Source organism: Bos mutus, chromosome 2, assembly GCF_027580195.1.
Source record: "Bos mutus isolate GX-2022 chromosome 2, NWIPB_WYAK_1.1, whole genome shotgun sequence".
Taxonomy (NCBI): domain Eukaryota; kingdom Metazoa; phylum Chordata; class Mammalia; order Artiodactyla; family Bovidae; genus Bos; species Bos mutus.
Genome location: NC_091618.1, coordinates 87958699 through 87972191, shown reverse-complemented (window position 1 = coordinate 87972191; position 13493 = coordinate 87958699). Strand labels below are relative to the sequence as shown.

Genomic DNA, 13493 nt, shown 5'->3' with positions numbered 1-13493 from the left:
GTTTTCCTTTTTTATTTTGAAGTTGCTAAAAACTACTAAAAGGCAGAGCTCTCATTTTCTAAAAGTATGTCTTTCCCCAAAGACATATGATTTAAGCATTGCTTCTTAGAATTAAAAAAAAAGCAACTTGTTTTTTGCATTCCAAAAATAATGCATGATTTTTATAGGACTATTAGAGAATACAAATAAGTATAAGAAAGAAGCAGTTCTACCACTCAAAACCAAATCACTGTTAAACTGCTCATTTTTTTGCATAGCATCTTCCAGATGTTTTCTCTTATGTTTTTCTTTTGTGAAACAGTGATAATGCTATACCTAAATTTTATACATTTTAAAACAAAAAGGTCCATGTTTCAACAAATTATTTGCAAACATTATTAATAACAACACCATATAATTGCAATGTAATTTGCCTATTTCCATTTACTCTTATTTGTTTCTCCGGTTTTCTCCAAAGTTAATTATTATAAACTATGTTGCAGTTTTCTTGGAATAATGCTTTTCTACACCTCTTTAGAACAGATTTTAAGAAATTGGGTCAAAGGATAATAATAGCTTTAGGCTTCTGGTATACATATATACCTTATTTGCTTTCCAAGAGTTGTACCAATTTACATCCACCAGCAGTGTCAGAAAATACTTGCTTCTACACACTTTCACAAAGATGTCACCTCATCTTGATGAGCACTATCGTCTCAGAAAGTCTTGCATATTAGGAGAATGCATATTAGCAGAACTTATAAGCTTAGTAATGGGGTAGTGGTTAATATTTGCTATAAAGGCTTTGGGTAGCTTCGTGAGAGTATTTTACCATACATAAAATAAAAATCAAATTAATTTTTCTTATTCTGGAAAAGAAAGGGTCTGTAACAGTCAAATCAAAAAAATACTTTGGCCATGTCTACCATTAACAAGACATAATAGTAGAAGTTGAAGAGTACGATAGATTATAAGAAGTTTAGAGTTTGGTTGGAAAAGTATGAACACATAAGGAGTTCAATAACAATATGAGATTTAAATGCATTTCAGAATATAGCAGAAGAGTTTTTCAGGGTTGGTAAAAAACTATGTGTCAAAGAAGCAATATGGACAATGAAACTTCCAGGAGTTCACAGGGAAGAGAAACCAGTTAATGTGAGATGAGCTGTATTTGCTAATCACTAATCTTCCAGCCCAAGGATTTCTTTGGAAGGAATGATGCTAAAGCTGAAACTCCAGTACTTTGGCCACCTCAAGCGAAGAGTTGACTCATTGGAAAAGCCTCTGATGCTGGGAGGGATTGGGGGCAGGAGGAGAAGGGGATGACAGAGGATGAGATGGCTGGATGGCATCACTGACTCGATGGACATGAGTCTGGGTGAACTCCGGGAGCTGGTGATGGACAGGGAGGCCTGGTGTGCTGCGAATCATGGGGTCGCAAAGAGTCGGACGTGACTGAGTGACTGAAATGAACTGAACTGCACTGATCCTACCATATACATAGGAAACCTAGAAAAGTCTTTGTCTTAACATTATTCAAAAGTCTTTGAACAATCAATGTCAGAATTCTTGAAGTTCTGTTTTGGTGTTTTATAATATTTGGCCATTATATCCCTCATTTCTAGATTACTGTTCTTTCATTTTATTATTTCTACTTTAAGACTCATTTCTAACAAATTAGGTTGTGACAGACTACCTAAATTAATCCCTGCGGTGAGTGGTAAACTACATGTGCAGTTCATCTAGTAGTCATCAGGGCTTTGTTTTCTTTGGAATGGACTTACATTTGGTGTATCTGTTGTAATGTAAGGGCCTCCCTGGTGGTCCAGACAGTAAAGAATCTGTGTGATGTGGGAGACAAAGGTTTGAACCTTGGGTCAGGAAGATCCCCTGAAGGAGGGAATGGCATCAAACTTCAGTATTCTTGCCCTGAGAATCCTATGGACAGAGGATGCTGGCAGGACATAGTCCATGGGATCCCAGAGAGTCAGACACAACTGAGATACTAGCATTTCATTTCACTTTCATTATAATGTAGTAGTGAGTCAACTGGTGCTACGTTTTATTGTCTAAATCTGTTACATAGAAAAATTATCTTTCTTGGCTGGAAGGATATTATTCATGCCAAATGAATACCAGTTTCAACACTAGCAGTCCAGTTTAACCAATGATACAAATGAATTTCCATCTCATTACTCTGAAGAAATCTATTCATCTTTTTTCAAAGTCTAAAGTTTATACATTCTCACACACACATTTTTTCAAATTAATTTATTTATTTTAATTGGAGGCTAACCCTAAATCAAATCCCTTATGACTATACAGTGGAAGTGAAAAATAGATTTAAGGGACTAAATGTGATAGACAGAGTGCCTGATGAACTATGGATGGAGGTTCATGACATTGTACAGGAGACAGGTATCAAGACCATCCCCATGGAAAAGAAATGCAAAAAAGCAAAATGGCTGTCTGAGGAGGCCTTACAAATGGCTGTGAAAAGAAGGGAAGCGAAAAGCAAAGGAGAAAAGGAAAGATATACACATTTGAATGCAGAGTTCCAAAGAATGGCAAAGAGATAAGAAAGCCTTCCTAAGTGATAAATGAAAAGAAATAGAGGAAAACAACAGAATGGGAAAGACTAGAGATCTCTTCAAGAAAATTAGAGATACCAAGGGAACATTTCATGCAAACATGGAGACAATAAAGGACAGAAATGCTATGGACCTAACAGAAGCAGAAGATATTAAAAAGATGTGGCAACAATATAAAGAACAACTATACAAAGAAGATCTTCATGATGCAGATAATCACGATGGTGTGATCACTGACCTAGAGACAGACATCCTGGAATGTGAAGTCAAGTGGGCCTTAGAAAGCATCACTACGAACAAAGCTAGTAAAGGTGATGGAATGCCAGTTGAGCTATTTCAAATCCTGAAAGACAATGCTGTGAAAGTCCTGCACTCAATATGCCAGCAAATTTGGAAAACTCAGCAGTGGCCACAGGACTGGAAAAGGTCAGTTTTCATTCCAATCCCAAAGAAAGGCAAAGCCAAAGAATGCTCAAACTACCGCACAATTGCACTCATCTCACACGCTAGTAAAGTGATGCTTAAAATTCTCCAAGCCAGGCTTCAGCAATCTGTGAACCATGAACTTTCAGATGTTCAAGCTGGTTTTAGAAAAGGCAGAGGAACCAGAGATCAAATTGCCAACATCCTCTGGATCACCGAAAAAGCAAGAGAGTTCCAGAAAAACATCTATTTCTGTTTTATTGACTATGCCAAAGACTTTGACTGTGTGGATCACAATAAACTGTGGAAAATTTTGAAAGAGATGGGAATACCAGACCACCTGACCTGCCTCTTGAGAAACCTGTATGCAGGTCAGGAAGCAACAGTTAGAACTGGACATGGAACAACAGACTGGCTCCAAATAGGAAAAGGAGTACGTCAAGGCTGTATATTGTCACCCTGCTTATTTAACTTATATGTAGAGTATATCATGAGAAACGCTGGGCTGGACGAAGCACAAGCTGGAATCAAGACTGCCGGGAGAAATACCAATAACCTCAGATATGCAGATGTCACCACCCTTATGGCAGAAAGTGAAGAGGAACTAAAAAGCCTCTTGATGAAAGTGAAAGAGGAGACTGAAAAAGTTGGCTTAAAGCTCAACATTCAGAAAACTAAGATCATAGCATCTGGTCCCATCACTTCATGGGAAATAGATGGGGAAACAGTGTCGAACTTTATTTTTGGGGGCTCAAAAATCACTGCAGATGGTGATTGCAGCCATGAAACTAAAAGATGCTTACTCCTTGGAAGGAAAGTTATGACCAAGCTAGACAGCATATTAAAAAGCAGAGCCCCACTGGCTGCTCTGAAAAGCCAGCTTTGCATTGTTCCCGTCTCCGGCTTCCCTGATCGCTGCAGCCACCTCCGCCGCGCGCCATCTCCGCCGCCGCGGGCTCCGGCAGCTTTACCGCCAGAGTCCTCGAACTCCCGCTTTTCTTCTCAGTCCGTTGCATCGGATCACCGGAGTGCCCCATCATGTCAGACGCGGGCGTGGACACCAGCTCCGAGATCACCACCAAGGACTTAAAGGAGAAGAAGGAAGTTGTGGAGGAGGCGGAGAATGGGAGAGAGGCACCTGCAAATGGGAATGCTAATGAGGAAAATGGGGAGCAGGAGGCAGACAACGAGGTAGACGAAGAAGAGGAGGAAGGTGGGGAGGAAGAGGAGGAGGAGGAGGAGGAAGGTGACCGTGAGGAAGAGGACGGAGATGAAGATGAGGAGGCCGAGGCAGCTACGGGCAAACGGGCAGCTGAAGATGACGAGGATGACGATGTGGATACCAAGAAGCAGAAGACTGATGAAGATGACTAGACAGCAAAAAAGGAAAAGTTAAACTAAAAAAAAAAGGCCGCCGTGACCTATTCACCCTCCACTTCCCGTCTCAGAATCTATAAACGTGGTCACCTTCGAGTAGAGAGTCCCGCCCGCCCGCCCCTGGCGGGCAGCGCCACCCACAGACGACAGCGCTCCCCACCACCCAACCAAAACCACAAAGTGAATTTGCAACAGGGGAGGAAAAAAGAACCAAAACTTCTAAGGCCCTGCTTTTTTTCTTAAAGTACTTTAAAAAGGAAAATTTGTTTGTATTTTTTATTTACATTTTATATTTTTGTACATATTGTTAGGGGTCAGCCATTTTTAATGATCTCGGATGACCAAACCAGCCTTCGGAGCGTTCTCTGTCCTACTCTGACTTTACTTGTGGTGTGACCATGTTCATTATAATCTCAAACGAGAAAAAAAAACTTGTAAAAAAAGCAAAAACAACAACAAAAAAAACCCAATCTTATTCCGAGCATTCCAGTAACTTTTTTTGTGTATGTACTTAGCTGTACTATAAGTAGTTGGTTTGTATGAGATGGTTAAAAAGGCCAAAGATAAAAGGTTTCTTTTTTTTCCTTTTTTTGTCTATGAAGTAGCTGTTTATTTTTTGGCCTGTTTGGTGTATGTGTGAAACAATGTTGTCCAACAATAAACCGGAATTTTATTTTGCTGAGTTGTTCTAAAAAAATAAATAAATAAAATAAATAAATAAATAAAAATAAAAATAAAAAGCAGAGACATTACTTTGCCAACAAAGGTCTGTCTAGTCAAGGCTATGGTTTTTCCTGTGGTCATGTATGGATGTGAGAGTTGGACTATAAAGAAAGCTGAACGCTGAAAAATTGATGCTTTTGAACTGTTTTGTTGGAGAAGACTCTTGAGAGTCCTGTGGACTGCAAGGAGATCCAACCAGTCCATCCTAAAGGAGATCAGTCCTGGGTGTTCACTGGAAGGACTGATGTTGAAGCTGAAACTCCAGTATTTGGCCACCTGATGTGAAGAGCTGACTCATTTGAAAAGACTCTGACGCTGGGAAAGATTGAGGACAGGAGGAGAAGGGGACAACAGAGGATAAGATGGTTGGATGGCACCACCGACTCAATGGACATGGGTTTGGGTGGACTCTGGGATTTGGTGATGGACAGGGAGGCCTGGTGTGCTGCGGTTCATGGGGTTCCAAAGATTTCACCACGACTGAGCTACTGAACTGAACTGAATTACTTTACAATATTGTAGTGGTTTTTGCCATATATTGACATGAATCAGCCATGGGTATACATGTGTCCCCCATCCTGAATCCCCCTTCCACCTTCCTCCAAATTCCTTCCCTCAGGGTCATCCCAGTGCACCAGCTCTGAGCACCCTGTCTCCTGCATCAAACCTGGACTGGCGATCTATTTCACATATGATAATATACATGTTTCAATGTTCTTTTCTCAAATCACCCCACCCTCACCTTCTCCTACAGAGTCCAAAAGTCTGTTCTTTACATCTGTGTCTCTTTTGCTGTCTCACACATAGGGTCATTTTACCATCTTTCTAAATTCCATATATATGCGTTAGTATACTGTATTGGTGTTTTTCTTTCTGACTTACTTCAGTTGTATAATAGGCTCCAGTTTCAGCCACCTCATTAGAACCGATTCAAATGCATTCTTTTTAATAGCTGAGTAATATTCCATTGTGTATATGTACCACAGCTTTCTTATCCTTTCATCTGCTGATGGACATCTAGGTTGCTTCCATGTCCCAGCTATTGTAAACGGTGCTGCGATGAACATTAGGGTACGTATGTCTCTTTCAATTCTGGTTTCCTTGGTCACACATACATTTTTATGGTACTTGAATAAATATATAGTTGATGACTTTATGTCAGATAGGAAGTTTTACATTAAACTTGAAAAATTTAGAATTTGCCACCCAGAAAGCCACAGTTCCTTATCCAGAACACTAAGGACAAAACAGAGTCCTCATTACCTGAATATTCATCACTCAAGCCAAAGTTCTCACATCATAAAATTCTAACTGCATTCATCACTCACTGACTGTGGCCTACTCAAATATTCTTCCCAGCTCAACTCTAAAGCCTGTCCAAGTGAAGTAACTCAGAAAGAAGAAAACAAATACAGCGTATTAATGCATGTATATGGAATTTAGGAAAATGGTACTGATGAACCAATTTGCAGGGCAGGCACAGAGATGCAGATATAGCGAACAGACTGAGGACCACCCGGGGCAAGGGAAGGGTGGGACGGATTGAGACAGTAGCACTGAAACCTATATATTACCATATGTAAAACAGATAGGTAATGGGAAGTTGCTGTATAGCACAGAGAGCTCAACCCAGTGTCTGTGACAACCTAGAGGGGTGGGATGTGGAAGGGAGGTTCAAGACGGAGGGGACATATGTGTTGTTCTTGTACGGCAGAAACCTACACCACATTGTAAAGCAATTATCATCCAATTAAAAAAAAATTTTAAAAACTGTAAAAAAAAAAAAAAAAAAAGAAAAAGAGCTGTCATTACCCATAGTGACCGAAGTTCTGCTGATCAGTCTTTCCTTAATCACTGGATGATGTAAATGCTTATGTTCTTCAGGATGCTGTTTATGGCTATACATAATGTAATTCAAATTAACTCAAAGTCAATAATGGGAAATGCAGAATTTCATGAAGTTAATGAAAGTGATATTTGAATACTACTCAAGTCACACATAAAGCCAGTTAGACCAGTTAAAATGAAATAGAGAAAATGGATGATGATTCATTGGGTGCTACAAAGAAGAATAATTTTAATATCAAAGGATTGGAAAGGCCATTGGGAAAACTGGAAAAAGTGCTCTGAATATTTTTGTAAAAAAGGAACCTTTCAAAAAGCATGCTAGAAAGTTAAACATTAAGGACAGGATATCATACTGTGTTATCAACTGTTAGAAATCACAAAAAAGAAAAAAAATGTTATTCAATCTTTGTTGATTTTTGTTATTCCAACAGTTTAAATTATAACCTGTCTTTAAATAGCATTTGGTCCTTCTCCACTCCCATGCCCCTACTATTTACCATAAATCTTTAGTTCCTATTTCATTTACATTTCTTGTCCTGGTACCATTTATTTTTAGATAACAATAATAATACAGGACAAGTCATAAAATGAATTTTGATTTTTATAAGTGAATAAAATCCAATTTAAGTGAATTTCTTTTTAGTATAGATGTGAACCTTATTTAAATGTGCTCATACTCAAAGCATTCCATAATTCTGATAGAGTGTTAACAAAGAAATCAATGTCCATCATCTTTGATCTTTGTTTATACCATGAGTCATTTTAAAAGTGTAGGGAGTTAGGTGAACAAGTGATTAAAGCTCACCTAAATAAACAGAGATCTGAAAAATCTGGAAGATTAAAATCAATGAGAAATTTTATGGTTAAGTCAGGTTAGGGGTTGAAATGCAGAAGAAATATGGTCATAATTCTGATGAACTGTGCTGTAACGTTTCTCAGCAACTAAAGTATTTTAAAGATACATATTAGAAGTCAAATGACATGGATATGGAATAATCTGTCAGGTGAAAAAGAAGTAAGAATTATTTGGAAAGTGATGAAAATCAATGACAATTTTAAAGAATGGTAAGAAAATGCATTCATTTATTAAGAAGAAGAAAAATCCTCTATGTTACACAGTCAACCATTAAATCAAATGTCAGGTTTCATGTTTGTAAAAACAAATAGTTTAATCATGATAACTATTTACTTTGCTGAAATACTACTGCTAAATACTCTATGGAAACTTAAAAATATTGGTAATAAAAACAAGATTTGTTGATATTAAAACCTGTTAAAACTAAATGACAATAGTACTCTGAACTTCTTCAGAGAACTACTGTCATTTAGTTTTAACAGGTAAAACTTTAAGTGGCCATGTATAGAAATGTGGTGAATTACAGTGTACATCCCAATCAACAGTGGTTATTCAATAATATGAGTAATTGTGGTCAGATATTCTCATTATTCAAGAGAAGCTAGAGATTTGGATTTTAATGCAAAACTTTCCAATTTTCAAAGATTATGTGACACAGATGATACAAGCCTGTTAGCTGAATCTAGCCTGTAGGACAGTTGTTTCCAGACTAAGTAAAAAAGAATGCTATTTTGGTTATCTATGGCTGATTTACATTTATAGTACAGAAAGAAAACATTTCAAATACTTTAGTCCAATTTTCTCATGTCAATCTTCTTTTTTTAGTAAATTCTCAAATGAAAATAAAAAACTGAAATATCATTCTATTCATTTCTAAATGTTTTGACACTTTGCGTATGTGCCAAGTCGCTAAGTCATGTCCAACTCTGCAACCCCATGGACTGTAGTCTGCCAGGCTCCCCTGTTCATGGGATAATCTAGGCAAGAATTACTGCAGTAGGTTGCCATTTTCTTCTCTAGGGTATCTTCCTGACTCAGGGGCTGAATTTGCATTTCCTGCATTGGCAGGTGGATTCTTGCACCAACCGGGAAGCCCCATTTTGACACTGGGTAGGAGGCAAAAGAGAAAAGAGAAGATACAAGTGCATCTGAACCTGGCAACATATAGTGAAGAGCAGTTACCCTCTCAAAGATATACAACTTCAATCTACACTACTTTTTCTGCTTTCCTTAGTTATTCAGAAAGACAGAGTGCTGTAAACTGAGCTGTCTATTTGTTTCAGGAGCAGATGGGAAAAATAGCTACTTTTAAATGTGATTAAAATGTGAAGCCTCCATTTAGTACTTATTTTTCTTTGTAAGCTTCCGATTTTAGGCTTAAGCAACTTTAATCAAGCGAAGATAGATCAGACAGCTGCTGCAGCGCTAGTCCACTGCTTATATCTCTTCACAGAGAATGCTATAACAACAAACAATTGCAGCAAACAATCAACTCTATCTTTTGCCAAAGCTGTGAGAAGAAGTTATTCATATGTATTACTGGGGGGAGTCCAGTGAGGGTGTAAAACCTTTGAAGTGGACAGCAACTAGTCATTTATTAAAATAAAAATGCATTTACTATTTTGTATCCTGATTATGGTGGTTGTGACACAAAACTACATGATGTTAAAATTTATAGAATGAGACATCAAAAAAAGAAAGAAAAAAGTTTCTTTATGATAATAAGAAAACAAAGCAAGTGAGCCTAGCATGTAGGCATCAGGGTTGTGGACAATTTCAGGTTGATGATCACAGTATCTAATTTGATAGTCACCCAGCTGAGACAGGGACCAGTCTCCAACTTTTGGAGAGGAGCACACCAAGGTCCCATGAGAGGGGAATGACTCACCCAAACCCACATGGCCAGGAAGTAAAGAAGCCTGGACCAATCCAACAGGCTATATTACAGATGCCTCCACTCTCTATTGTTTAGACATGTTTGAAACAATACAGTTATTTTTAAAATAATGTATTTGCTCTTTCATCCCATAAATCCTACCATGGCAATTTATCCTATAGATATCTGACACATGTACAAAATAACAATATTCACTTTTTTTTTCCAGCTTACTATAGCAAGGTTTATGTCAGCAAAAGATTGAAAACAACTCAAATGTTCCTCTGAGGACTGATTAGATGAACTGTGGCTGCCGTCTATGGGGTCGCACAGAGTCGGAGACGACTGAAGCGACTTAGCAGCAGCAGCAGCAAGTATAATACTTCTAATGGAATATCATGAATGGTATTCTAAGTAAGAATGAAAAGCTTTCTATGTATTGATATGAAAACAAAATCAAAATAAAACTCCAAGATATACTGTTTAGTAAAAAAAAAAAAAAAAGCCAAGTGCAAAACAATATACAGAGTATGCTTCCATTTGTGTAAGAAGTGTAAGAATGTATCTATTTACACTGTTGTGTTTGTGTGTATAAACAAGTAGCAGAAAGATACATAAGGAACTATTAATAGCTTTGACCAGAGGGGTGATGGTTGGGGCAGATGGGGACAGGGGTGAAAGTAGATTCTCAGTGACTACTTTTTCATACTGTTTTGATTTTTGAGCCATATATGGAAAGATAAGAAGATAGTTAAGAAAGAGGTTAAAAAGAGCTGAGTGGAACTACAAGTTTACATGCTAACCTTTTGCTGGGCTTCTAGGAATTGTAATTTTAATTTAATGTTTATCTGGCTCTGGTAACAACAAAGCATGTTCCACTTGTTTCTGCTACATTTGCCTCTGGAGAAAGAAGGGAGAAACTTTATTGGAGACTTAAGTGGGGAACACATTTTCTTGTGATTAAAATAGAGCCATCGACTAGGGATAAATAGCTTAGTTCTTACATTTGTTCAGCACAGTCCACTAAAGGTATGTAATAATTTTATCTGAATAGGGAAGGAAATGCCTGTTCAGCTGACTTCAGAACTAAAATTAGGATTCCTTTATTGCTGTTTCAAACTGCTAAGAACTAAATATTTTATGCTGTGTTTGAAAGAGCAAAGGATTCTAAAACTTTGGTCTCAGCACTTAAATGGTCATATACAAACACTAGATAATGTATATCTACTTCACTGCCGTCCCCCCAAGAATCATTCTTCATAGACTCCTCACTGAGAGCTTTTCCTTATTACAAAAGTATAGGATGGATTGCAAGTGAAACTGACTTTACAGGCGTAAGGTAACCTGCTTTCCACATGAGTTGGGTAAAGCCGCTCTAACGATGGCAAGCAATCACAGCTTTTATTTCTAGATTGATGTACAGTTTACAGATTGCATTCTCATGTCTTATTTAACCCCTCCAAACACTGGTATGTGAGTACTATTATCTCTGATTTAGAAATTAAAAAACTGAGGTTCAAAGAGGTGACGTTGCTGAATAAAATCCCACTTCCAGGGACTGGCAGAGTCCAGATGTGTACCCAGATCTGATTCTGAACTCAGATCTATTACTGCACAGTTATATATAATTATCAATGCCTGTCATAAATACAAACGTGATTAGTTTAGATATAACTAGTGATATTTATATCTGATGAAATGATTTAAAGTTGGTTTATTAAGGTTAAAAAAAAAAAGAGTCAAAATGACCATTGAAGATAATTTAAATCACACATAAAGTATAAACATAGTATGGGGAGTAGACAGTCTCAGCAATATTTAATTTTATTTATGGTACAAATTAATATAACACATATACTAGGTATATACCTAAAAATAATTTTTTTAGGATTTTTAAAACCTTTTATTTTTTATTTATTTATTTTAAATTATTATTTTTTACTTTATAATATTTTATTGGTCTTGCCATACATCAACATGCATCTGCCATGGGTGTACATGTTTTCCCAATGCTGAACCCCCCGCCTCCCACCTCTCTCCCCATACCGTCCTTCTGGGTCATCCCAGTGCACCAGCCCTAAGCTTCCTGTATTGTGCATCGAACCTGGACTGGTGATTCGTTTCTTATATAATATTATACATATTTTAATGCCATTCTCCCAAACCATCCCCTCTTCCCTCTCCCCCGGAGTCCAAAAGACTGTTCTATACATCTGTGTCTCTTTTGCTGTCTCGCATACAGGGTTGTCGTTACCATCTTTCTAAATTCCATATATATGCGTTAGTATACTATATTGGTGTTTTTCTTTCTGGCTTACTTCACTCTGTATAATAGGCTCCAGTTTCATCCACCTCATTAGCATGGATTCAAATGTATTCCTTTTAATGGCTGAGTAATACTCCATTGTGTATATGTACCACAGCTTTCTTATCCATTCATCTGCTGATGGACATCTAGGTTGCTTCCATGTCTTGGCTATTATAAACAGTGCTGCGATGAACATTGGGGTACACGTGTCTCTTTCCCTTCTGGTTTCCTCAGTGTGTATGCCCAGCAGTGGGACTGCTGGATCATAAGGCAGTTCTAGTTCCAGTTTTTTAAGGAATCTCCACACTGTTCTTCATAGTGGCTGTACTAGTTTGCATTCCCACCAACAGTGTAAGAGGGTTCCCTTTTCTCCACACCCTCTCCAGCATTTATTGCTTGTAGACTTTTGGATCGCAGCCATTCTGACTGGTGTGAAATGGTACCTCATAGTGGTTTTGATTTGCATTTCTCTGATAATGAGTGATGTTGAGCATCTTTTCATGTGTGTGTTAGCCATCTGTATGTCTTCTTTGTATATGTACATAAACTGTACTGACAGGACTTATGATCAAGATGACCTATTTGGAGAGCACACATTTTAGAGATTTTTCTGTTTAAAATACCTAGTAATTACAGATAAAGTATCTAGAGAAAAAAAATGCAACTTGACTGTAAAAATAACAGCTGGTTCACTGAGGGCTTACTGTAAGTCACACGTGCTCAGTTGCTCTGTCATGGCCAACTCCGTGACCCCATGAAGTGTAGCCTGCTAGGCTCCTCTGTCCATAGAATTTTCCAGGAAAGAACATATTAATATTATATTAATGTTTTATATATTACCACATTTAATCCTTTACAGATGTCTATGAGGTAGACACAAACTCATAAATACAGATGAGGAAACAAAATGCTTCAAAAGGTAGAATCACACAGGAAGTAAATACCAATGCCATGATTTGAATCCATTCACTTTAAGTCTAGAAATCATGCCCCTAGAATAAGAACTGTTCATATTCTTGTTTGATGCACCAAATCTATGACATTAAACAAGGCAGCAGAATGAATCTTACATATATAACAGACAATGGTTTTGACAAAGATTCATTCCTAACTTCCAAATTCTTACATAAAAACTGAAATGATAGCACTTATGATCAAGATGACCATAGTAGGGGAGCACACATTTTAAAGATTTTTCTGTTTCATAAACCTAGTAATTACAGATAATGTATCTAGAGGGAAAAAAATACAGTTGTATAAAAAATGCTATGTTATAGAACACAAAGTGGTAGGCAAGGCCGACAGAATAGATTTGTTTGGTTCCAGGTCTGGTAGCAATCAGAGGCACCAAGGGTTGATACTGCATGGTGGTGGGGATTAAAAATAACTCCCTGGCAAAAGATTTGAGCAAGTCTCAATGCATGGACTCTATATTGAGGCATGGCTCCTCTATGAAAAGAGGCTGAAAAAAAGCTCTTAGAGCTAAAGGTTATAAAAACCCAAGCGACCAGA

At 37.6% G+C, this 13493-nt stretch overlaps 2 protein-coding genes across 9 annotated transcripts in view; one reads left to right on the top strand and one right to left on the bottom strand.

Moving 5' to 3' along the window:
* The window catches only part of MBD5 (methyl-CpG binding domain protein 5), a 491337-nt gene that overhangs the window by 199541 nt on the left and 278303 nt on the right, over positions 1-13493 (bottom strand). The window lies entirely within an intron of this gene.
* On the top strand, positions 3852-4971 carry LOC138990230 (prothymosin alpha-like). Its single transcript, XM_070380728.1, has one exon. It carries the CDS (start codon positions 4032-4034, stop codon positions 4365-4367), a length of 336 nt encoding a protein of 111 aa, XP_070236829.1. The 5' UTR covers positions 3852-4031; the 3' UTR covers positions 4368-4971.

What these genes read in the sequence shown, in the direction of transcription:
- LOC138990230 (XM_070380728.1), top strand. Translation starts at nt 4,032, where the DNA reads ATGTCAGACGCGGGCGTGGACACCAGCTCCGAGATCACCACCAAGGAC.